This window comes from Xyrauchen texanus, chromosome 37 (genome assembly GCF_025860055.1).
Source record: "Xyrauchen texanus isolate HMW12.3.18 chromosome 37, RBS_HiC_50CHRs, whole genome shotgun sequence".
Classification (NCBI taxonomy): domain Eukaryota; kingdom Metazoa; phylum Chordata; class Actinopteri; order Cypriniformes; family Catostomidae; genus Xyrauchen; species Xyrauchen texanus.
Window position 1 is genome coordinate 19,393,330 of NC_068312.1, and position 27,326 is coordinate 19,420,655.

Below are 27,326 nucleotides of genomic sequence, written 5' to 3' on the forward strand. Positions count from 1 at the left end.
CATGTCTTCAAAAGGGATTTGATAGGTGTGGGTAAGAAACAGATCAATATTTAAGTTCTTATTTTACCATCAATCTCCACTTTCACTTTCACATTCTTCTTCTTTTGTTTTTGTTGATTCGCATTCCTTGTGCATATCGCCATCTACTAGACAGGGGGGAGAATTTATAGTAAAAATTGAATTATTCTGTATATTGATCTATCTCTACCCGCACCTATCAAATCAGTTCTGAAGACATGGATGAACTACTAAAGTCACATGGATTACTTTTTTGCTGCCTTCATGTCCATATTGGAGCTTCAACTTGTTACCCATTAACTTGCATTTTTAACAGTGGCGGCTGCTGGTCTTTCAAAGAGGGGAAGCTCATTTTCGGCCTACATTATAAACTTATTTACCCTATTTTTTGCACTAAATCAATCTTAGGTGTTGATCTGCCCTGCTGTTTAATTCTAATTTTTTCCTCGTAAGGAAGACTTTCAAATGGCTTCGCCAAAATCAGGTCGACAATATTAGCACCGTCTGCCATCGTGCGCAGTTTCACCCGTACAACGCTAGCCTAGCCTACTGTATGAATGAATGAATGAACGAACGAACGAACGCTCTAAAACAAAATATATTAAACTTGGTAAAACTGAAACAAGGAATGTGGTGTATAATTGTGTGAAATGTATTATGCAAATTGACTAGCAATTTCGCCAAACAAATAAAGAAATAGGTTGCAGCAGTTTGTCTTTCGACTACACTTGAGAAATCCGCGATGGGACTGAGCGCGAAATAGCTTCAGTGACTTCTTATAGTACAGATTCGCTGTCAATCAAAAGGAGATGCAGTCTTTCGACAGATCCTCCAATCATCACGCCGAAGCCCGAGTCCGGGCCAGCCCACTCCTCATTCACCCCCAGAGACGCTGAGCGTCCGTGGGCGGACATAATCGCAGCATTTATCCAATGACCGCCTATTTTCGAGCACTGAAAAAACTGTTCAGAGCAGCCCCATTGAAGTCAATGGACGCTCGGCTTCAACAGGGAAATGCACTGACGCTACGGGAATGTATGAGAAGTAAATCGAGTCAGCCGACCTGCTATATGTAATGTAGCTGATTCTGAACGAACTCGTCTTCGAGATGAACGTGTTCTAACGTGTTTTAGTCAATAAATTTTTACACAATAGTACATATTTGACCATTATTTTTTTGACATTATAGGGGAAGCTGAGCTTCCCTTGCAGTCTTAAAGAAATCCCCACTGATTTTTAAGGACCTGCAGAGCTGAAATATTCTTCTAAAAATCTTTGTTTGTGTTCAGCTGAAGAAAAATGTCATACACATCTGGGATGGCTTGAGGCTGAATAAATGATGAGAGAATTTTCATTTTTGGGTGAACTATCCCTTAATGCATGTTTGTATGTGGCTGTCTGATCAATCCAATGATCAGTTAGGGAAATTTACACTTTGTGCTTCAGACCAGAGAGCGTGGCAGCATGGTGCAAAAGACAGAGAAGTTTCCTGAGAGTTTATGGCATGCTACATCCAAAGAAGTCTGCTCCAACGTAGCGTGGGTAACCTTCAAGAACTTTGCGAAGAACTGGGTCAAACTTCCAGTACTGCCGGTGGCTGATAAAGACAGCGTAGCCTGTAGAATATACAACAGTTACAAATAAAAATGTACTCTTAAAGAATGTACTTACACACATACATTAAACAGCTCAAAGTATGTGGACACCCACTTCTAATTAATGGGGTTGGCCAGGACTCTTAATTCCAGTGTAGGCCAATCTTAATGCTAGAGCATACAATGACATTCTAGTGAACTCTGTGTTTCCAAATAGTGGCACCAGTTTAAGGAGGGCTCTTTTCTGTTCCAGCATGACATTGTCCCTGTGCACAAAGTGAGGTCTATAAAGAAATGATTTACTGCATCTGGTGTGGAGGAATTTAATTAGCTTACACAAAGCCCTGACCTAAACCCCTATTGAACACCTTTGGGATAAAGTGGAACAGTGACGGCAAGTCAGGCCAAATCACCCAAAATCAGTGCCAGGCCTCAATGGCGCTCATGTTTAAATGGGAGGAAATCCCTGCAGCCACGTTCTAACATCTAGTTGAAGCTTTCCCAGGAGAGTGGAAGCTGTGAGTTTCAAAACTATTGGCTGTTAATGAAATACAAATATGTGGATAAGCAGAATGATTTATATGCTAAATAACAAATGCAATTCTAGAATGTTCACATGATGAATATTCAAGCAATCACACCATAATTCATATTAAATTGATTCCTGTCAAGGTAAACGTATTCAAATTCACTAATGTGTATTAAAAAGCTCAACTGGCAGCACTACCATGTGCATCCTGGAAGGCAGCATCAATCTCTCCAGGAATTCCCCTCCACTCGTGTTGCATGCTGCACTGTAAGGCAGTGTCCACTCTATTCTCTTGGGAATCCAAACGCCAGTAGCTCCCTGACTTGAAGAAGTATGTTTGGTGGCCATGGTGCTCCTTTAAGCGCATTGCTGCCTGAATGTGTGTGACAGGAAGGCCTAGAGTCTGCAGAGAGTCTGGTCCTGTTATCTTCTGCTCTGCATCAAACACCCAGTAGTTTGAACCTTCCAGAGGATACAAGGGAAATACTTGGTTGACTGCATTAATGTTTCATTTTTATTCTGTGTTAGCATCTCAATATTACATGTAAGCATGATATGTTTACATTTTCTTTGATATTGATCTGCAAAATACAGAGTAGAGCGCAATTCAAAATTTAATTGGGCATTCCATGAATTTGAATTGAATTTGGATTGAGGCAGCACACAGGATGCATTATTGTAATTCAAATGTGAATTTAAGGAAATATAATTAAAATAGAATGGCATTAATTTCAAATTTATATAACTGTTTTAATTGTACTGTTTAAAAATAAATTACATTTATTACTCAGAAACTTATCATACACACAGCATATGGGGTATTTACTGAAACATTAGATGATGTTAATAATCAATGTGAAATAAAAATTAATAACATTTTTAATTAATTTACAGTGTATTTCATTATATTTAATCAATTAAATGGGCCATGGTGGAAGAGCTCTTAATTTCCCAAAATGCTTTAATTTACCCCAAGGTCTTCAATATGGAATAAATAGGTACAATTAATCCAAATTAATGATGTTATTATTTATTTTTGTTGCAAAATTTGTGTTTGACTAAAATAGCTCTGTTGTTTGACTGTGTTGAATTTATTTGAATTCCAACTCAGTAAATTCCTCTTCCTGTCATTCTAATTCAAATTTAAATGTAACATCATGTGGGGCGTGGCCAATTCAATTCAAATTCAAACAAGTGACATGAAAATGAGCCAATTCTGGATTTGGCCCAATGCTGGAAAATTCACCGTTCTTTGATAAAGTGAAGAAAAAAATAACAAAGTTTGCAACTACTTAACTTTTCTACAATGACACTATTCAGTACTGTACAGTGCAGTTTGATGCTCATATTGGCTAATATGTATATTTTAAAGATACAATTATACAGCAATACAATGATGATATGAGATAATTAATTAATACATTGTCTTTCACTTATCTACCACTGTAGACAATTACTCCATCTTGTGGTAAAAGAGATAAAGTACATATCATGTAACATCCCAAATATTTAACTCACTGAAATTAAGACTATTCTAAATATAGAAAAGATTATTCAAACCTCAAAAAGTGAAATTACATTTAATATAATATTCATGAGTAGAAATCCTTTGCATCAGTGAGGGTAAATGTCCATGCAATGTTTGTTAAATTCAAGGATTATGGGTTGTTTATAACTTTGAATTATATGTTTTAAGTGTGCAATGCTGTATATTAATTCAAGTGTACTGCACAGTCCCACTTTATATTAGGTGTCTTCAACTACTATGTACTAACTTTAAAATATATGCAATACTACATGTTGTTCTGCAAAATTCTCAAAAGATTCTCATTTGCTGCTACTGCACTACTACGCTAAGGTTTAGTAGTAAGGTTAGAGTTAGGGGTTAGGGTAAAGGTTAGGGTAGGGCTGGGTTTAGGGTTAGGTGTAAGGTAAAAGTTGCTGTAAACCCTTAAAGATATTAAATAAGTTTCCTGAGACATCTCACCAGTCTCTGTGACAACTGTAGACTTTGTAAACAGCAAACAAATATGTCTCAGTGGAATGCAGATATTGATGCTTTTCACCTGTCAGTCATTTTGCTTCTTCTCTTAGTGTGTTTTTTTTTAAAGCGGATAATTGTGGCTATGATTCATAATGTTTGCAGTTGAGGGCGCTATTGTGCCACTGTTGCAATTTTCAGCATTAGGAACAAACAATGCTGCTCTTTTGCTTGGTTTTGGTCTCAAAATTATCTTTGGAGGGATGGGTTTTGGAATGAGGGGGCGTGGCTAATTCATGGGCTCAGGCAAATGGCTCACATAAAAGCTTCAGAATGCTAAAATTGCTTATAGTACCTTTAACAGTGTAACTAGAGATCATATTAAATGCAGGTACTTCAAATGTAAGTAGAATGCAACAACAGATATGTACATAATAAATGGCATTATCGTCCCATGACTGTCTTGTGTTTCATTGTCTGGCTTTGTGTGAGCGCACGGTTTCGGTTGTATTCCTGCCGTGTGCTCTTCGGTCTATCTTGTTTCATGTCTGGAGCATGGTGTCTGGATCCTGAATTCCTGTCTGGTTCGGTTCCGTTCTGTGTTGGGATCCGGACACTCATGCTCCATGTCTGTCTGTTATTGACGTGGGTGCATTGCGCTTATGCCATCTTGGCAGCATGCACTCATGTCAATAGTTTCTGTTTGTCTCTCACGAACATAGGTGCGCCTCGCGCTTGCATTGTGCTTTGCACCCGGGTCGCGAACTGTCTTGTGTTTCATGTCTGGAGTGTGGTGTCTGGATCCCAACTTCCCTGTCTTGTTCCGTTCGGGGTCCAGACACTCGTGCTCCATGTTCTGTGTCTGTCTTTCGTGAACACGGACGTGCTTTGCACTTGCTTTGCGCTGAGCACCCGGGTCGTGAGCTGTCTTCACATTGTGCTGATGTTCGGTCACTTTGGTGAGATTTAAGGTTTGTGTGTGGCTGAACTCTTGCACAGTTGTACTGTCTTGTTTTTATCAGCTGTTATGTGCATCATGTGGCAATTGCCTCACGATGTACGATCAGGTTTCGTTTAGTGTGAGAATATGTGGCATCGCTTTATTTGCCGTTGCTACACATTCTCTCATCTTGTTTGTTGGTTGGCATAGGCGTATATTGCCTTATTGTCTTGGCTATGTGCGCTCATGCCATTCGGGTGTTTTTGTCTTGTGAGTGCACATGGCTTTGTTTTGTTTCTCTGTTGCTGCATGTCTCTCTATCTTACGTCATACCCCGCCTCCTTGTTTTCCCATTATTCGTTTATTAGTCACACCTGCCCTGTCTTGTTAACCTATTGATTTCTCTCCCTATTTTAGTCTCCTCGTGTTTGCTGTCCAGTGCCATTTCGTCTTCTTTCCAGTCTTGTATGTTCTTCCTTGTCGGTCCTGCCAGTCAGTTTTGTTACTCTTTCCCTGGTTCCTGTATTCCAGTCTGGTCGGTCCTGTTCCCTGTTTCCCCTGCCCAGACTGGATTATTTACTTTGTGCTTTTTTGCCTTCGGGTAGTTTACGTTTATTGTTTTTTCCCATTGTGGGAGTTTGTTGTTGCTTTTATTTTTGTAAAAATAAATTGTATTTTTGTCTCTGTGTTTGGGTCCTGAGCCTCATTCTCAATCCGTGATACATAATAAGTATTTCGTTTTTGGCGGCATGTGTTAAATGCGATCGTGTTTTATCATGCCCTGAATTAGAGCCACAAGGCAGGATGCTTCAGATATGGGTCATGGGGAAGTACTACATCACCCATCACCATAGATTTGTATATAAGCAGGCCTGTCTGATCCTGCCCTCCAACCACAAATCACTACAGTCAGCCACCGGTGCAGCATTCACCCACCTTCAAAGAACCAGATATTGCCATTTTTGTCTTCGTAGGCGGCTTCTATGTTCTCTGGAATGCCCCTCCAGTGTCGGGAGGCCAGGGCAGGGTATCCCGCCTGCAACCGGCCCTCCCTGATGCGCCAAGCATAGCTGGCCTTGAAGAAGAACAATTCCCCACGGATTATAGACACAGCATCAAAGTCTGTTTGACAAGCATCAGGCTAAAAGCAGTGACAGAGAGAGAGAGAAGAGATGATGGGAAAAAGGAGTGAAATGGGAGAACCAGAATTAATTGGACATACAGATAAAAAATAATGGAAGAACTATTTTCTTTTTCTTTTTGCAGACTGTCTATTTCAAGCCTTTTTTTAAAAGATTTATTTTTATTATTTATTAATATAATGTGTTTCATAATTCTTTTATTTGTTTTGTTTTTTCTTCAATCACAGTTTAATGTGTAGAGACAACCATAAGTAAGCTATTTGACGGGTGACTTATTGAAGAGTGTAAAAACTGTTTGTTTAAGTGACCAGACATGGCAACTTCTGGTTTAACCAATGGCATGAGTTCAGGGCGGGACTACCTCTAATAAACTGTTTGGTAGGAATTGACTAGTTTGTCAGGGACTCACTGCACTGCTGATAATCTCATTGGTTTCTGTAGATATTTGGGGCGAGGCTTGTGGCCGGGGACCGTAGAGGTATTGGATCCCTTTCTTGTCATCCTCACTAAGCTGGAGGGGATAGGAGAAGCTGTAAAACGGGGACATGATAGCTCCAAGCTCCATAGAGTGCTGCAGACCCAGAACATGACCAAACTCATGTGCTGCTACCTGAAGAAGGTCTGTTCCTGGAGGATGACGAGTGAAATTATAGCGCATCAGAGATGTATCAGAAATTACCATGTGTGTTGAAATTTAAATATCACATTTTGTATCATTACATTTTTCCAGGATGAAAACAGAAAATCGCCATAAATATCTGATACATTTGATTCATTCACCATGATAAATGATTCCCGAGAATCTTTGGGATGTTAAGCCTTGAGAGTAAAGGAGTAAGATGACTATTCTATTTTTAACACCTACCAAGTTCATTTCCAACAGTCCAGGACTCATCATAGTCAAAATGGATGTCTCCCTCCCGATGCGTTCTTGGGAAAAAAGCATGAGCAAGGATCCCACCAGGGCCATCAAAGGGCAAATTATCACCATGCCAGTACCTAATATAGGTATACATAGACAGATATACACAATGATATGACGGCATACATAGAGTAAAAATGTGTAATGAAAGTTCTAATTGATCAAAACAATCAACGACAAAATTAATGGTGCTGTTGCAGCATTTCTTTGAAGGTGCACTCAGTAATTTTTGTGTTTATGTCATCTTGGACTTACACCTGAAAACCTGGTGGCATGGATGATACACTCAATTTTAAATAGTTTTCAGTTACCAAAGCCATTTTAGAAATTCACTGTTGGCAGTCATCCATGTTTAATTTAATCCATGAGTGAAAGTGTCCATTAACAGGGCGATTACTGAGATTAAGTGAGCAGGATTTGCCTGGTCATGTGATTCTAACATGGCAGCCCCTATGAGGGGACCCTCTTCATGTAGAATATTTTTTTTATAAGGTTTATGACTTCATCTCATGTGATTGGTCATGATTTTATACCTGTTTCAAAGTTATGTTTAATTTCTTTAGGAGTAAACCTTTTTTAATGAGGAAAAATGATTGAGTGCACCTTTATATAGTTCACCCAACAGATAGTTATCTCATCATTTATACTCACTTACGTCATCTCAAACTCATATGACTTTCTTCCGTGGAACACAAATGAAGAAATTTTAATGGACATATAATGCCTGTTTGTCTATACAGTGCAAGTAAATATTTACCAAATTTTAAATCTCCAAAAAGCACATAAAGGCACCATAAAAGTAATCGATAAGACTGTAGTGGTTTAATCCATGTCTTCTAAAGCAATCCAATCAGTTTTGGGTGAGAACAGACCAAAAGATAACTTCTTATTCACTATGAATTTTGACATCAGCAGTTTCCATGGCGATCATGGTTTCAAGCTCAATTACCCTTCCTAGCACCATCTGGCGCTCTGCATCTGCGTAATGCTCTAGGAAGTGTAACCGAGCTTGAAATCATGATCACGCCTAGAGACTGCAATGGCAAGGTGTGCATTGAAAACAGATGCATGGCTTGTTCTCACCCAAAACCGACTGGATCATTTAAAAATACATGGATTAAACCACTAGAGTCAAACGCATTACCTTTATGTCCTTTTGGGAGCTTGAAAATTTGGTCACCATTAACTAGCATTGCATGGAAAAAAAGACTTCATCTCTCCATTAAAATAACTTTGTTTTAGTTTGCAGAAGAACAGAAGTCATACTAGTTTAAGATGACATAATGGTGAGAAAATGATGAAAGAATTATAATTTTTGGGAGAACTATTCCTTAAAGAAAGCATATAATTCCCTCATTCATAGGTGCAATTACACATACTTTACATAGTAAAGTCTACACAATCTACTGAATGGGACCAACATTACACAAACAAACATAGGGGCGGCTCCCGATGCCCCAAAACATGAACAAACACAAGACACATAACATAAACCCAAAGGGGGGGGGGGGGACCAAAGTGGAGCTAGGTGATCAGAAGACAGAGGCGGAGCCAGTGGAACTGAGGTCCAAGGTGAAGCCGTAGGGATGGAGGTCCTTGGTGAAGCCACAGGCTCGGAGCAACAAAGCAAACCTAGAGGATAGGAGAGGCCAGGCGAGCCAGGTGACCGACTTACCAAGGCAGAGCTGGAGAGCTGAGGGACCCCAGAGAAGCCAATTGGCTGAAGGACCACGGTGGAGCTGAATGGATATAGGGCCAAGGTAACGATGGCTAGCAACAGTTAGATGAAGAGACGATGATGTGTGATGAAGCCAAGTGCAGTTTTATTTCCAAACGTGAAATAAAAAACCCTAACTACAAATGTGAACAAATACAAAACATGGACTTGACTATAACTTGACTTGACATAACATGACTTGACTACAAACTTGGCATAAACACGACTTGACTTGACCAACATTACACGAACATAGAATTACAAGAATAGGCTATTTAATCAATAACCAAAAACCTTTGCTTTTACATTAAACCATACCAAAAAAGTGTCAGTGTAAAGTCCACAAGACCACTGCAATATAGGTTTTTTAGGAAGAAAATTAAGAGCCAGCGAAACCTAAAGAAAAATGATATGAGAGCACTTTTAAACTTCTTATCAGAATCTAAAATTCTTCACCTTGTTGTACTTAGAGACATTGTAAAAAGTAACTCTGTCACCTTGTGAAGTCGATGACTATGTCGGCATCTTGATTTAGGACCTCAGTAAAGGTGAGTGGTGTGACATCACTCCAGACCTTGAGAGCTTCCTGTAGAACCAGTCGGAATTTATCCTCACTCATCTGCCACGGGAAGCGCTGGATTCTGAACACACATGGATACATTCATGTTCAGACTGTTTATCAACAATAAACGTGACCATCTCTGCTCTTGCATAAATACATTGTAGTACAAACCACCAGCTTTTCACTGCTGGACCACCAACTGACAAAAACCCACATCAGGGACCACCAAAGTGTTCCATCTTTATTTGTCCGCACCCTAGGCATCCGTCTGGTGATCATGTCACATGATCTCTTAATGTGTGCTGATTGATGCAAGAGTATAATAAGACTGTGGTTTTGGTGGTTTTATGTGTGATGAAATCCATAGCCTCATGAGCCATTTCTCTCATAGGAGCTATATATCTGCAGGGGTGTAACCTCAGACATATTATCAGACTGTTCTGGATCTGCACTTACAATTTGGGGGCAATTATTCTTTTTATAACAGCCATTTAAACAAATATGAGCACTACGAGTAATTACACATTCTTCTAATATTTATTTTTAGTTGCAGCAATACTGTTAGCTTAAGTTAACAGTAAGTTATTTAAGCCGTTACTACTTAGATCATGAATAGTTTAGGAATGCCTTTATGTTAATAAAGGAATCCAAGCTGTGTAATAGCACAATTATATATTTCCACACATCCTGTCTGTGTCAAGGAATGTATCTACCTTCATTCTGCATTCCTCCAGTTTTTCTTTTCATTTTTTAACACCACAAGTCCAAGTTCACTCAGCGGCCATCTTGGCAATGTCCCAAGCAGCTATTTTCTAGTCATGCAATACTACCTAGCTACTTGAATGGGGAAAGACCGAAATCTTCACACATGTTTGTAAAGATTACTTTGCGATGTCAAATCAGCAATAAAATCAGACAAGAAAGGAATCATAATTTATTTATTTATTTACTATTATATATTTTTTTACCTTTTTCACAGATTGTTATGGTGCATTTCCACCTTATTTAGCAGTGGATATGTAGCAAACTTTTTTAAATACAGCTGCTGAGGGAGTGACAGAAAACGTGGCATTTTTCCCTCTTCTGACTCCATCTCTATTTTATCCTCTTTTGGAAAGTTGTGGATATGTAATAGTGCATTTTTTATTTTGCTGTTGAAGCAAATGGGAATGCAAAAATAATATTTGCTGGACTTTTATGTATTGTACCACTGCAGAGGTTTGCCTCACTATAGTTTACTTCCATGTTCCAAACCCGGAAATGTGAAAAGGTTCTATTTCTCCCATTCTTTTTTCTACAGTTGTTCTATCTCTTCCCCTGTATACTGTCTCTGATCCCACTTCTAATGCTTGTCTCCTTGTCTCATATAATGTAAACATGAAACAGATAAATGCCACCTACTCTATGTCAAAACAGTCTTAGACATGCACAGGGTCAAATTTACATATAGTTTAGTTTAGTGAATAACCTCCTTCTATTTCATAATGTTTATATCCCTATTCTATCCAACTTTTTCACAGGCAGCGAAATTACCCATTATGCTTAGCGCATTCTTCCAATGCGGATGCAACAGACTTCCGCTTCACAACTTATTCACATTACCAAGCACTATAATATCACTAACAACCGCCAAAAACGGAAGAACAGTCTGTGTTTACTTAATGTAAATCACTTTCTCACTTATGCCTGCATAAGGACATTAAGTTCGACAGATATCCCGAAGAAATAAGGATACAATCACACACATTTACATGGTAAAGTTACTGGACTCGAGTGCTCGCTGCACACACCCTGTATTTATGTGTGTGAAAAAGAGAGATAGAGACATACAGCATGCACAGAGAGAGAGAGAGAGAGAGAGAGAGAGAGAGAGAGAGAGAGAGAGAGAATCCACGAATATAATGCACTAGATTTCATTACGTTTCTTGTTGTGTACTTCAATATGTAAACAGCCAAATTCCGGACATTTAGGGAATCTAGGAATCATTGTCAGTGAAACGAGGGTGTATGGTAATCATAGGTTCCATTTGAAAATCTTCAGATTTATGGCATTATTTCTGGATTAACAAGTGCCACCTTCTCACGCACTCTGCCAACAACAACTCTGTTTCTATCTCATTTACATACATTCACGACATGAGATATTAACCTCGTAAAGATGATTAATAAAAAACAACAACAAGAAGCTTGGTTTAAATGTTTTTCATCTTTGTTATCTTCCAAAATGACAGAATTATCTGTCAATTTTACAGATGACAGATAATTAGTTTAATGCAACCTCTGGTTATTACATCTGGTTTGACTGGAAATGTTTCAGCATTGGCAGCTTTTGTGGGGGCTTCTTGTTGTGACATTCATTTTACAGTAGTTTTTAAGCCACCTGTAGTTGTTATAACACCCTATAATAGAGCATATTCATCCAGACACTTAGCTGCTCGCCATCACCAGTAACGTTAGTCTAGCTGATAATGACAATTAAGCGGAAGTGTGGAGAATCCAAGAGGAAGTCTCTTGCCGTTATTATGCCGCCCAATGTGGATTCAGCCATAATTAAGTGCTACATAAAGAACAATGCAGGGCAATAAGAGGTGGAAGTCCTACATCTTGAATAGGATGCATCCACACTATGCTGCCTGTGAATAGATGCATGTACAAACTTGGATGATTTTTTCTTTCACAGAGACAGGCCTTTTTCTTGCACACAAGAATTACTATAATACCCTTGCATTATTCCACATAAACTGCCTTTTCTATGTGTGATAAGAACAGAGATAAGAGTCAAATGCTCTCTGCACACAGGCCTTATCATAGAATAATGCTAAGACTGGCCCTTTTGTTGCAATGACAACAGAAAAGCTCTGTGGCACTGAAAATATATGGAGCTTGTTTTCACTATTCCTCACAAAGGGCAGACCTGCAACAGTTAACATATGCCTGAAGGAGTGCTGTTAATGAACATCTGCTGGCCAACACTGTCTGAGCAAAATATATCCTTAAAGCTGATGTGTTCAGATTCTTTCCCAGCTTAATATCCAGAGTCAACTATAAGTAAGTAATTATTTTTAGGTTGATTTTCCTAACACAGTGTAACACTGGCTTTGTGATGCTATCAAAGAATTCCTTTATTTTTCAATGTCTCTTCCAGCCTGACACAGCAACACTGGCTTGACCAATAGTGTGAGTTCGAGGGGCGACTAACTTTTTGTACAACCAATGGGAGATGGTAGGATTTTATCTGTTTTCTTGCACCTAAAAATGTACATTCTGTTGGGGAAAGCTTCTGTATATAAGTTTGACTATATCAGATGAACAAGCTCCATTTTGTACCTCGATTACAGAGACTTTAGAAAACCCTAGTTCCTGTTATTTTGGATTTGGAATACTGGGGAATCAATGCCTCCTTATGGAGACTCAAGATCCTCCACAAAAAAGGGGATTATGCTGTCATAACAATCACTGACTCTGCCTATATTAGCCTGAAATTTGACTTTACTTTACACCTTACTTGTAAGTGAGGTCGTTTTTTGGCCAGCGTCCTCCAAATATCACAAAGCGTTTTTGCCGGTGGCTTCTGCTGAGATGCACTTCTCTCTGACCTGGATAGTCTGGGACCCCACAGCGCAGTGGACCTGCAGCCCCCAAATTGTTCCTGAGTTGGGTGGATAGCTGTAGTTCTCCTTTTGGCCATGCTTGAGGTTTAAATGTGTCCTGAAGGTGAGGAACCCTGCCTCTCCTCTTCTCGTAGTGTGGATGAGGATTCTGGGGCCAACCCTGTGGTCGAAAGATGGAAGATCTACATGAAGACAATGATAAAAGTGGACCCCAAAAGGCAGAAAGGAAATAAATATATTACATAGGTAATTGTGAGAAGATTATAAAAGACAGTAAGGCATTACATTTACTGGAGCAACACAAGAGAGGACAATAGGCATGGATATCTGGTAATGGCAGGTTGCCTATTAAGATTAACCTTATTTAAATTCTAGGAATTATCAGTTTGGAGACTTTTGTTTCAACATTAAATAATTTGGTATTATATTAAAAAGACTGCTGAAAATTTTTAAGAAAATGCACTAAATAAACTGAGCCCTCTGGAAAGGCAACAGTTCATCATAATGAACATATTGTAAGTTAAGAAAAATTAAATAAAAACAAACAAGCCTAATGGTTCGTGTACTTTTCAAATTTTGAATTTTGTTTTTCAACACATTTTTGTTTTTAATTTTTGTGTCAAAAAAAGAAAAAGGAATGGACGCAAAAGTACACAGACCCCTAACAATCTTAATGTAATGATGCTGGAAAGAGGCAAGACGAAGAGACAATGGTGTGAAGATGAACCCAAGTGCAGTTTATTTCCAAATGTGCCTTGACTAGACAGACTATAGACCTGACATAAACAAAACATGACTTGACTTGACTTAAACTTGTCTTGGCTGGACTAGACTTGAGCAAAACAACAAAGTTACATTTACAATACCTGACACTAGACAATGGCAAATATTAGGGTTTAGATACACAGACATGGGTAACAAGATAACCAATGAACAGACATAACCATAAACAAGATAACAAGACTAATAAAATAAAACCAATGCTAAACTAGAACTGATAACAAAGTAATCAACCAATGAACCAATGAAATCAAAACACATAAACAAGGGAAACACATGACAAGATCACACGAGGAAACAGGAAATCATATGACAGGACCAGAACAGGAACAAAACTAGAAAATAAAAGACATGAAAACAAGAACTAAGTAGATGCTATTTACTTACAGATGTTTTGCTTGGTGTCCCTAAGCAGTCTTTGGAGGAAATGGCTGTTCATTAACATGGGTGTAAACGATAGAGAGAAAATGCCATGGGCAGCACTATAGCTCTCATAGGTAGAATTTATAAAAGCTTTAAACTTCAGGATTTTTCGCTTTTCATTTGAAGTGCTCACCTTTAACCCACTTAAAATCAAAACACTTTATTTACATTAAGTCAATAGAATCCAGATTTACTTCAAAAAGCTAAATAATTTTGTATGGTGCAATATCATGTTAGTATTTCTTATGTTGTTTACGTCTTTCTTTAGACTAGGAGAAAAAAGGTTTAACGTTCTTGTTATTTTTCTTGACTGATTTACAACATATTATAAAAAGGTTAGTAAGTTTGCAAAGAAATGGCAAACAGGCTAAACATTTTCTCCTTGGTGACCTTATGTCTCTCTCCCAGGGATGGAGGCACAGCGGTGATTCTTCATGCGTGAGGCAAAGCTGCTATATTGGAGACAATGCCCAGCAGGAACCATGGAATGTGGCCTGGTCTGTAAGTGAGGAGATAGACTCGCTACCAGCATGTGCACATACACAGTTCAGGTTTATTATGCTACTTTGTAGTCTTTTAAACTAAGTTACAGACACTGCTATATGAAGTTGTGGACTATATACTTACAGTGTGGTTCAAAAGTCTTAGTGCACTTAAAAAAAATGCTTCTATTTGAGTGAACAATTCCATTAAAAACTAAAATGATATTTGACATTTTTTTGCATAATATGTACCTTTTTGGTGTAATGAAAGCATGCACTCAAGCTGACATAAACTCCACAAGTTTGAGCAAAAATGATGATCCAAGTTGATCTCATCATGATTTTAAAATGTTCCAAAAAGTATCTTGTGTGCTTTAATGGAACTATGCAATTATGCAATGCAAAGTAATCTGACCTTTTGTACAAAGGAATCTTAGATAATTAAAATGTTTCTTTAGAAAGAAAGATTCTTTAGTTTATTATATTTTAATTTTCTGCATCCTTAAACTTTATTTTCAATTTTGAACCCCAGATTTTAAATGTGGACTTTTAAACCACTGTATATGTGCAAAATATTCAAAAGGAACCATCAGATATATTAAACAGTGGCACACTGACACAACTGCATACATATTCAGTCAGAAATGTACAAGACAAAGTGAGTCATATAAAAGGGGGGAAAAAAAAAAAGCACAAAGTATATAGAATTTCACTAAAAACAATATACTGGAAAACGTCTAGGTTACTATTTTGACCCCCATTCACTGATTGAGTGAACGAGACATTGTGTCGAATGAAGCGACACTAGGGGACTTTCTTGAAGGCCTCGGTTTCCTCTGAACTTGAGAAAAGACCAATGAGAAATTGGCAGACATAATTTGCATGTCCCTCCCCCGGACATAAGTGTATAAAAGGAGGGAATTGTGCATCTGTCCATTCAGGTTATGCACTGAGGAGCCGAGAATGAGGTTTGGCCGTTACAGTGGCTCGGTACAGTGTCGTGGCCGGGGGACACAACGTCTCGTTCCCTCCATCAGAGAACGGGGGTTACAATAGTAACCTAGACATTCCCCGTCTGTCAATCACTCGACGTTGTGTTGAATGAAGTGGCACTAGGGGTCACGCCATGCGCTGAACCGTGTACGTGAATAGGTGCCGTGCAGCAACCTGAGTCACTGCTGACTCCAAAGGAGGAGATGGCGGGCAAGTTGTGACATGTGACGAGAGAGTACACAGCCTTGACGATTTATGTACGCCACCGTCGTGGTGGTGTCTGAACAGATCAAGATATGCCTTCCCTGGATCAGCGGGAGAGACCTCCGCAAGGTAAGAAGTATAGCCAACGTAGGCACAGTCCTGTCCAGGAGCCAGCGGCTCAGAGACTCTCGTGAGTGAGCTAGAATCAGCCAGTCATCGAGGAACTCGAGTACGCGGATGCCCACTTCCCTTAGCGGGGCAAGGGCAGCCTCTGTCACCTTAGTGAAGAAGCGAGGGGACAGGGACAAGCCAAAGGAGAGGACCTTGTACTGGTATGTCAGGCCATCGGACGCGAGCCGTAGGAAGTGTCTGTGCCGAGGCAAAAGTGAGACGTGAAAGTACGCGTCCTTCAGGTATACCGCTGCAAACTAATCTAGATGTTAGACACATGTTAGAATACGTTTTCGTGTGAGCACCTTTGAACGGGAGTCTACGTGAGGCCTGGTTCAGGCCTCGTAGGTCCAAGATTGGCCGCCACGCACCGCCTGTCTTGAGTACGTTGAAGTGAGGGCCGTAGAACCCTGGCTTCATCTTGGCTGGAGGGACGGCTCTATCGCATCCCTGTGGTGCGAGTGTCTGGCGAACTAAACTGCGAAGCCGAGTTGGAAGCATAAGCGACGTGTCCAAGCTCTGAGCGTGAAGCACTAAGGGGACGATTACATATGACATACCCGGTGGAGCTTCACAGCGGGGGGAGCAGTTAATATTATGTTGGGGAGCAAAGTTGCGTCCCGAAACAGTTTGAAAACTCAAAGCACTTACCTTGCTCAGCGTACCCGGCTGGGGGCAGAAAGTGACTGAGGAGGAGGTCCTATGGAGGCATCCTCTAGACTCATCAGAACCGGCCCACCAGGAGTCTACAGTCGAAGGCGTGGAGGCGAGGGGACCGCGTCCGTGACTGTAGGTGTTTGGCTCCAGACCACCGTGAGGACGGCAGGTGGGGGCACCGGTTAGAAAATCACTCTCTTTTACCTGGCAATGTGGGCACCACGGCCCGGGGGGTGGGGGGGGTACAGCAAGAGATTTCCCTCCCGGCCCTCCACCGGGGGATGGAGTGGTCCAGATATCAATCTCGCTGTTCTCCTGGAAGAAAGGGGCCGGGGGGGGGGGCATGGCTGTGAGCGGCACCCTGACCCGAGGAACCAATCATCTTGCCATGAGGGGTGAGGGAGGGGACGGAGGGTTCCAGTCCAGCCCCGCGCTCACGGCGGCCCGGACAAGCATAGCGGAAATCTGTGCATCAGTCTCAGACTGGACTAACAGACCCAAATGTGGCAGCCCAGTCGAGTCAACAGCATCAGACGCCGCTGTGACGCTCTCTGATGCAGCGGCGAAATCATCATCCAGCTCGCGGGGTCCGAGGGAGACATCAGACTGGCCATGGGGCGAGCCGGTCTTGTGTCGGACCCAGACCGGTTTGTGGTGATTTAAACTGAATCTGCTGCACTCCCTAAATCGCCTTCAAGTGGCTTTCTCTCGGAGGAAAGAAAGCTGCGACCGCAACGTTGCCATGGTTATGTTCTCGCAATGAGAACATGAACCATTCATAAAACGCTGCCTGCGTGTGATCGCAGCCCAGACACGCGAGGCAGCTCTTATGACCGCCAGAAGCGGATAGATATCTGCCGCATCCTGGAACTACACAAAGGTGGAAAGACATCTTTAAAAACACACGTTCAACGCCAATGTGTATGCTCTTTTAGAGGAAATATACCCTTACAGTCTATTTGCACCACACAAAACATCAATGTTTCAACAAATTGTGATTCTACTTTGTCAAAGAGTCTAGTGTCATCACGTTTCATTTAAAATATTTACACTAAGCACATACTGTATATTGTAGCTCAAACTAATCACAGTGACCAAGCTGGCAATTTTTTTTTTTTTTTACGAAATTCAAAATAGATGCTTGATTTAATTACATTTCTCAGTTGTTTATCCCATCATTAGTTCATAACTTCTGACTGTATCGTGACACATAACTGGGTGAGCCATCTGCCATTACCCTGCAATAACATACACACACACACACATTCCACATCTGGCACACACAAACATGAGGTGGATTACACATTGTTAATGTACAATGTTAGTTTGGAGTAGGCTACTCCAGTTCAAAGCATGTGTGTTTGGCCCACTTCTCAAAAATGGAGGGCAAGCTGGTACACATTTTACTATACTATGGGAAATGAAGGTGACACAATAGGTCCCTATTTCATTGGTCTTGGTAATAACCCCTACAGAGAAAGCATTGCCAAAGGCATCTTGATCTTCTGCCAAAACGCAATCTCCAATGTTCAAGCAGTTTACTTCATTAAATGAGGAGATTAAAGCAAAGAAAAGAATGCTGTGGGTTTAATGCAATTGCTGGCAGAAATTCCAAGTTCACCCAGTATTTATTTTCTTTATTAAACAGTTTAACTCGAATAGAAAGTAATAGTACTTAAAAAAAAACAAAAGAATACTAGTATTAGCAACTTGGCAACTCACCTGTTATTGGACACTTTCAGTCATGGAATAAATTACTCATCATGGCTGACTGCATATTCTGCATTTCTATAGTGGCATCGGTAAACAAGAACTGTTTGATTTTGCATGATGCTGCATCCGAACCACTAAATATCAGTATAAGTCCAAATGACAGCCTAGGGCAACATAAACAAAAATTACTGCATGCAGTATTGAGTTTAATTTATCACACACTGTGTCCAAATTTGCATACTGTTACAATATGTACTGCATTTAATGATGCAGTTAATAGAGCCGTTAATAGAGTATGTTATTTAAGTATGTAGCAGGTGAGTAGTACCAGTACATTCCCAGACATATTTCATCTGGGAACATGGGCATTGTCTCTGGACACGAAATATAAGACTTAATAACAAAAACCATGAAACAAAAATAACTCTTGTTTTGCTAAACAAATATTTAATCACTTACTTGGTATATATAGTACTTTCAATAAAAGAGCCACCTGACACACAGACCTCTGCCATTTCTTTTAAGACAGCATTTGTTTTGAATACGATGTCTTCTTAACTCCTTTGGCCTTATGGAATATACATTTTTCCAGTGGAACTCTCACCAATGTAATAGGTCATCCGGGTATTTCTTGCCTAATGTTTTATGAATACTGAGGATTCAGACATACTACTCAATTGACATACTGGTTTTGACATACTATATTGTAGGAAAGTATGTATTCTGGAAATATTTTGAGTCAGCAAGTTTTGCCTGTAGTTTCATTTAATTTACATTTCAAATTTAAGCCCAGCAGATAAAGCCAAGTTACAAATGCTGCCATATCCTTTCATGTGTGGTGACTGAGCTTCGCTCATATACAACAGTGAACCTGCTCACCTGGCTCTGAGCTCCCATGTCCTCTGCCAGGGCCTGCTGGCCCCCTGCTTCTCTCTCTCTCTCTATCTCTCTCTCTCCCTCTTATGTTCACACATGCTTTCATGCTTTCAGCTCCCACAGAAGAAATCCTGATAAGAGCCCCTGGTATAGTGCAGCTGAGAGCCGTGGAGACAACAGTGTTTGCCTTTATGTACCATTCCCCAGAAATCTTCCAGAGATCAGAGTACAAACATTACTAGAGCTCCAGGATCAATTTAGGCATAAGATTTTCAGTGCTCAGATAAAGTGGCCTCTGATGAGTGAGATTAATGAGCAAGAGTGATAGTGCGTGACTATGAGATTTTAAGTTGAAAGCCAGTTTGTCTTTAGGACAAATGGGTTAAAAAAACAAGGTAATATAGATGCACAATACATTGGTACTATGTCGGTTATCGGCCAATATTAGTTATTTTTTTAAATGTATATGTGTGTGTGTGTGTGTATATATATATATATATATATATATATATATATATATATATATATATATATATATATATATCTGTTGATAATGGATATATATCTGTTGATATATCTGCCTTTAAAGGGTAAAAGGCACGGTCACACTACACTTTGAGCAGGCTGTGGCGGATTAAGCAATCAACAGACACAGACTCGGAGAGGCATTAGTTATAAACATAAAAAGTTAAAAATGGGGAATAAAGTATCCACTGCCATCACTGACATCATCTCAAGACATCAGCCAGGAAGTTAAAGCTCGACGCAAATGGGTCTTCCAAATAGAAAATTACCACAAGCATACCTCCAAAATAGTGGCAAAAATGGCTTACGGACAACAAAGTCAAGGTATTGGAGTGGTCATTACAAAGCCCTGATCACAATACGCTAGAAATTTGTGGGCAGAACTGAAAAAGTGTGTGCGAGCAATGAGGCCTACAAACCTGACTCAGTTACACCAGTTCTGTCTGGAGGAATGGGCCAAAATTCCAGCAACTTATTGTGAGAAGCTTGTGTGAGAAGCATTAAACAATTTAAAGGCAATGCTACCAAATACTAACAAAGTGTATGTGAACTTCTGACCCACTGGGAATGTGATGAAAGAAATAAAAGCTGAAATAAATAATTCCCTCTACTATTATTCTGACATTTATGCCAACTAATCGTTTCAGCCCTAGTCAGAAGTGTCTCGAAATCAGAATCAGAATCAGAATGAGATTTATTGCCAAGTATGCTTACACATACAAGGTATTTGTCTTGATGACAGAAGCTTCCAGTGCACAAACATACAGCAACAGGACAGAGATATAAAACAATTGAATAAAAATAAAAAGCTAATTGAAAAATAAGTATATATATAAATGGCGTGGTTGCTTCAGAAAGTGTGCTTTTCATTTTGCATTTAGTTTTTGGACACTTTCAGCTAGGTTTAGGTGTTGATTTAGGGCAGGGGTACTCAAATTTGGAAAGCCGAGTAGCCAGAAAACAGGATTCTTTTAGCCTTGAGGGCTGCACTCTTTTTAAGTTTTTGTTTGTATTTATTAAAAAAGATTTTAATTACTTTTTATAGTAATGAGGCAGACTATGCTCTATGCTATTTAAAACATCATGGACACATGTAATTAACAAGAATAAAATACAACATTATATTAAGATGTATAGCAAAATTCTTGTAAAAGTGTGGTTCTTTAAAAAATAAAAACTGTGATATACTTTTAATGATCATATATAAGCTTGTATGTTTTTAATTTGCTTTTTTTAAAATATCCACACATTTACTAGTATACAATATACTGCAGCAGAATGCACCATTATAAAAAATGACTGCAATGTACATTTTGAGATTTTTGTTTGATGTTTTTTTTTGCCATGCATTAAAAGAGGATTATCTTTTCTATTGTCATGACACACTGGCTACCCAGTAAACACGCACGCACGCACACACACACACACACACACACACACACACGCTATACTATCTCCAAAAGAGCTTCAATGAGTCATCATTATCTACTACCCTCTTTTCAGAGTTATTTTAGGTAAGTAGCGTAAATAAAAAGAAATTAATAAATAAGCATTAGTGCGTGTATGTTTAAAGTAACTGAGAGAATGCAAAAACTCTTTATATTAATGCATGCACGCAGACTGCGCCACTCACGTTATATAAATTGGATTATAATCAGATTTATATTCACAGATTTGCAGTTTAATTTGTTATTTTTATCCGTTTGCTGTTTCTTTTTCTTTATAATGTTTCAGCAGTTTATCAATACTGTGAATTACAGTAAATGCTCTAGAAAATAGACACCTAAAAACGGGCCACAAAATGATGGTTTGCAGTCCAGATCTGGCCCATGGGCCGCCTGTTGAGGACATTGATTTAGGGTGAGGCTGTGTGTTTTGTTTAACTCTTGTTTGCTTTTTGAGAACGCTATTGGTTTGATTTAGATTAAAGTTTTATGTTAGAAAGGTACGTTTTACTCTACATTAAAAATGTAACTTAATAAACCTTGTCTGATTATGACACGATTTCACTTGCTTTTGGTGCCCTCCACAGGACATTTCATTAGAAAACTGCAGTAAGTAACATGTAGTAAGACACGTTATTCCATTTTGTTGCCCAAAATTTTCCACAGTCACGTAACGTTTATGAGATCAGGCTGCAACTAAGATAGCCTTACTTTAAGGTTGGGTTCTTGGAGTAGAAGAGAGGAGAATCAGGAGTAAATACTTTAAATCCATTAATAACAAACGCTGGAGCAGAACAAACAATAAAGCTCAAAATGCAAACGTACAATGTAACACTTCAATGACTGACAAAGGAATGAACAAAACAGGAGGTGCAAACAATGACTGATGATGGAATGGGTGACAGGTGAGGATTGGAAACAGAAGGAAGTGATGAGGGCAGTGGATTCTGGTAGATGTAATAATGGAGGAAAACTTCAAAATAAGTGTCCTTGAAGAACATGAGGGGACAGACTGGAAAATTAACCCCCCCTTCAAATTTTGACTCCTGGCACCCAAAGACAGATTATGAGGGAGGGGTGATGCAGAAGGTGAAGAAGGATCCAAGGAGGACGATCAGGAGGCCAGGGGAGCAGCTTCAGTGATGGTGATGGATCCAGAGGCGGAACCGCTGGAGGAGGAGACTCAAAGGAACAGGGCGGACCCGCGGAAGACTCTGAGGGCGGAGCAGGGGGAGGCGAAGCCAGGGAAGGTGGAGCCATGGAAGGCTCGAAGGGCAGAGCCAGGGGAGGTGGAGCCAGAGCTGTGAGAGACTTGAGGGGCGGAGCCAGGGAACTTGTTGCCCGAAGAGTAGCCGATGGCTCGAAGGGCCAGGGTGGAGCCAAAGGTTCGGAGGACCGAGGCGGAGCTGGGGGATCTGAGGACAGAGGCAGAGCCGGTGGGACTGAGGAGGAGCCGTAGGGAAGGAGGTCCCTGGTGAGGCTGGAGGCTTGGAGTGACAAAGCGTAGCTGGAGGATCGGAGAGCCGAGGTGGAACCAGGTGACCGACTGACCAAGGTGGAGCTGGCGGGATGAGAGACCCTGGAGAAGCCGATTGGCTGAAGGACCACGGTGGATCCGAAGGAACATACAGCAGAGGTGAGACTGGGGGAATAAAATGAGGGACCATTTTCGGAGGGTTTGAGGTTCCCCTTGACCATGGTTTTGAAGGGGGCAAAGGTCGAGCCGATGACGTGGGAGTAGCTGGCTGATCCAAGGAGGAGGAGGAGTCGATGTTCTAAGTGGAACGAATGGAGGAGGAAGGGCCAGGGCACTGGACGTAACCATGGTGTCCATTATGTTGGCTGGAACCAGCAGAGGATGAAGGGTAGTCAAGGTGGGAATCAGGGCAGGAATCAAGTCCAGGTCTATTAGCTCTGCAAGAGCTGGCTCAGTGACGGTCGAGGCTACAGGCACTGGCTCTGGGATGGTCGAGGCTACAGGCACTGGTTCTGGGACAGTCGATGCCACAGGCACTGGCGCTGACTCGTTAACCGTGGAGAGGGAGGAGCCGTGGGATGCTTCGGAGCATCCACTATAAGGGGAGATTCAAGGTCATCATCCACCACACCCTATTGCCTGAAAGGTGAGCCGCTAATCTGTAGAGCCACCTCCATGAACTTGAGTAGCATCCAGTGAGGATCCGCCAGAGGCATTAGCTCCTTTAATGCACTATTAAGACCAGTCCTGAATAAAATCACCAATAAAGTGCACTAAATTCGCCAGTTGTAAAAACTCATGGACGCGATCCTCAACTGGATGGTCCCCTTGCTCGGGGAGGAGGAGCCTGAAGCCAGAGAGTATCTCCATCTTGTTCAGGTCAGTCCTTTTGTAAAGTTGGGTTCTTGGAGTGGAATAGGAATAGAGGAGACACAGGAGTAAATACTTTAAATCCTTTAATAACAAACATTGGAGTGGAAACAAATGCTGGAGTGGAAACAAACGCTGGAGTGGAAACAAACAATAAAGCTTGAAATGCAAACTTAACACAACGTAACACTTCAAGGACTCACAAAGGAATGAACAAAACAGGAGGGTATATATACAAACAATGACTGATGAAATGGAGGACAGGAGAGGAGAATTGGAAACAGATGGAAGTGATGAGGGCAGTGGATTCTGGGAGATGTAGTCTGGAGGAAAACTTCAAAATAAGAGTCCTTGAAGAACATGAGAGAGACAGACTGACACTTACTGAAACCTAGAAATATAGCCTTGACCTTAGAAAAGAAAAAACATGAAAATGGAAAACAATAATTACAGTACATAATTACTGTAACTTGCCCCCTAATTTGCTGTTACAGTCCTGATAAAACTGCTCCCTCTAAAAAGATGTACTGACACAAGCCTATGCTTTTCTAAGTTGTTTTGAAATTTTCTAGGCAGTGGCATGCAGTTCCACTAAGACTAAAATCAAGCCAACAAATTTCCGCATCCTTGGTTGTTAAGAGTACATGGTGGTTATATTGTTTGCGATGTTCAGGTTTAGGTTAATTACAAATGGCATGGCTAAGATTAAACAGTGCAATAATTAAGCTGCATAAAATTACCTCAAATATACTGTATAAATTAACTGTAGTGTTTAAATTGTGAGTAAATTGCTCATCTAAATTGCCAGTGTTTTCTTCTCTGACAGTAAAAGAGTGTAACATTTATGTGAATGGGATATGAAGGGACTCAGAATCCAATTTGAACAAAGCATTTTGAATGTTATGGTTGACAAACTATACAAACTATTTTCTTTTGGCAGGGGACATGCCTGAAAGAGAGTGAGCATGGGGCCAAAATAATCATAACAGGAAAAAGGACAACCCTGTTTCTGTGAGCACACTATCACATTCCCCAAATTCTCTCTATAGTAGGCTGTGTGTTTGTGTGTGTGTATGTGTGTTTGTGTTTGTGTGTGTGTGTGTGTGTGTGTGTGTGTGTGTGTGTGTGTGTGTGTGTGTGTGTGTGTGTGTATGTGTGTGTGTGTGTGTGTGTGAGCGTGTATTTATCACTTTGTGGGGACCAAATGTCCCCATAAGGATAGTAAAACCCGTTTTTAAGGATAGTTTGACCTTGTGGAGATATTTTGTCAGTCCCCATGAGGAAAACAGCTTATAAATCATACTAAATAATGTTTTTTGAAAATGTAAAAATGCAGAAAGTTTTCTGTGATGGTTAGGTTTAGGGGTAGGGTTAGGTTTAGGGGATAGAATATAAAGTTTGTACAGTATAAAAACAATTATGTCTATGGAAAGTCCCCATAAAACATGGAAACACTACGTGTGTGTGTGTGTGTGTGTGTGTGTGTGTGTGTGTGTGTTTGTGAGCGTGTATTTATCACTTTGTGGGGACCAAATGTCCCCATAAGGATAGTAAAACCCGAAATGTTTGACCTTGTGGGGACATTTTGTCGGTCCCCATGAGGAAAACAGCTTATAAATCATACTAAATTATGTTTTTTGAAAATGTAAAAATGCAGAAAGTTTTCTGTGAGGGTTAGGTTTAGGGGTAGGGTTAGGTTTAGGGGATAGAATATAAAGTTTGTACAGTATAAAAACCATTATGTCTATGGAAAGTCCCCATAAAACATGGAAACACAACATGTGTGTGTGTGTGTGTGTGTGTGTGTGTGTGTGTGTGTGTGTGTGTGTGTGTGTGTGTGTGTGTGTTCAGATGGCACAGAAAGACAAACCTGCCCATGCCTGCACAATCCCTGGGTCTTTCGTCAATGGAGGGAATTGACAACATAATAAATTACTTTAACCGCAGAGTCATCATAGACACAACATTCAAGTTCATTCTTCTGCACTGAATTTCAGACAGCAGGTTGATTATTTAATTTTATTGAGCAAACAAACACTTTATATATAGTGCATCAAAATCAATTTTATGGAAAAACCTTTTATTAAGAGCTTTTAGGATGAATACAGGTATATTGAAACACACTCTGATAATTTGTCATTGGCATTGTTTTAAAATATGATGCCAAATGGTTTAGCCACTCACACAGTAAAGATCTCCACTACACAGAGTAAAAGAGAAGAAATAATAAATAGAAAAACTTAAGTGTCCCACTTCAACTCTATTCATAATGTCACTTGCCATAACTGTAATGTTAAATGGGACAAACTTGCTCTCATGCATCCTTTATTAAACCAAATACTTGGAACAAGTCAAAATTCTATCAGTCTAGCATTAGGGTAAAATAGGGTCAAATAAACATCCATATAAACGTTAAAAAAAACAAGTGCCTCCTTTCAAGACCTAAAAACAGCTAAAAACGCACCACATTTGTAAATTAAAAGTATTGGCATTATTGAACTCACCGTCGGCTCTTTATGCTCGCTCAGCCCTCGTCTACCATGCAAAGGCACACATCCCACGGTCAGAAGGACATTCAGAAGGAAAGCGCCTGAATGAATCCCGGAGACCCGCATCCTCCTCCTCTATACTCGAGCGCAGCGCGGAATCCCGGTGCGTGAGGTGGAAGCGCGTGAAAGAAAAAGTAGAGATGCAAATTGCTTGTGGACGTCTGCAGCGGAAATCCTGCAATAATGTAAATGCAATGATTTCTTTGTTCCCTTTCCTCAAATACTTCAAGTGTTTTTCCCTTATGGGCCGGAGTGACAATATTGCCGGGACCACGTGACGTTTAACTCTTTTGCTGCTAGGTATGGAGATGGAATACAAACTAAAGTGAACTCGAATGTAAAATGAAACGAGTAAATAAGCGGCCCGGGTTATCTAGGCGCATTAAACTGTTTTGCTCAAGGTTTATTTCGATAGGCGATAACCAACATTTTGATTTAGATGTAAGATTTAAATTAAGCCTATGCACTCAAAGAATATTTTAGCCTATTTAGAGTATGTTGTTCTATAAAGCTGCTTTGAAACGATGTGCATTATGAAAAGCACTTAAGAATTAGGCTATCAGTAAGTTTTGCTCATTTCAATTTTATAAGAAAATTCCAATAAATTGAGTTGTGTAATTTCTAACCATTTTAAATGAATAAAACTTCAGTTTTTTTCTTAAATTTTACTCATGTCCGTTTGATGGAATTTTATGAATTTGAAATGTGTAAATCTTACATTAAGTGTGTGTAACATTTTGCTTGTAAGCTTTAACATTTAACATTTTATTTTTTATTTTAAAATAAGTTTTTATTTATTTATCTAAACAATAATTTAATCATAAATGTATAAAAAATTAGGCATTTTGTGGCATAGGTGAATTACGGACCAGGCCAATGGTACCAGTGCCCAGGGGCCCTTGACTACCAGGGGCTCTGAGGGGCCCTGTGCTGCAAAGTCTCGCCAGGGGAGAAAATTTCATCAAAATGATTGGGGGTGGCAATAAACATAACAATTCTCTAGAGCAATTTTTGAAGGGGACACCAAGGTTTTGTTTGTTGTTGCCCCGTTTGCATTTGTATTATTTTATTTCTTAAACAATTATTTTAAGAATATATCATTATATTATTTACAATACACATATTTTAATTATATTTGGGGGGG

General features: G+C 39.9%; 1 protein-coding gene across 1 annotated transcript; it reads right to left on the bottom strand.

Annotated features, from left to right (window-relative positions):
- Nucleotides 1-1,018: 1,018 nt before the first annotated feature.
- On the bottom strand, nt 1,019-26,416 carry LOC127631125 (stromelysin-3-like). Its single transcript, XM_052109121.1, has 8 exons — nt 26,138-26,416; nt 12,912-13,177; nt 9,342-9,485; nt 7,071-7,204; nt 6,615-6,832; nt 6,000-6,204; nt 2,341-2,604; nt 1,019-1,634 (listed from the first exon to the last, which is right to left on the bottom strand). Exons 1-8 carry the CDS (start codon nt 26,246-26,248, stop codon nt 1,516-1,518), a joined length of 1,461 nt encoding a protein of 486 aa, XP_051965081.1. The 5' UTR covers nt 26,249-26,416; the 3' UTR covers nt 1,019-1,515.
- Between the last annotated feature and the right edge of the window lie 910 nt (nt 26,417-27,326).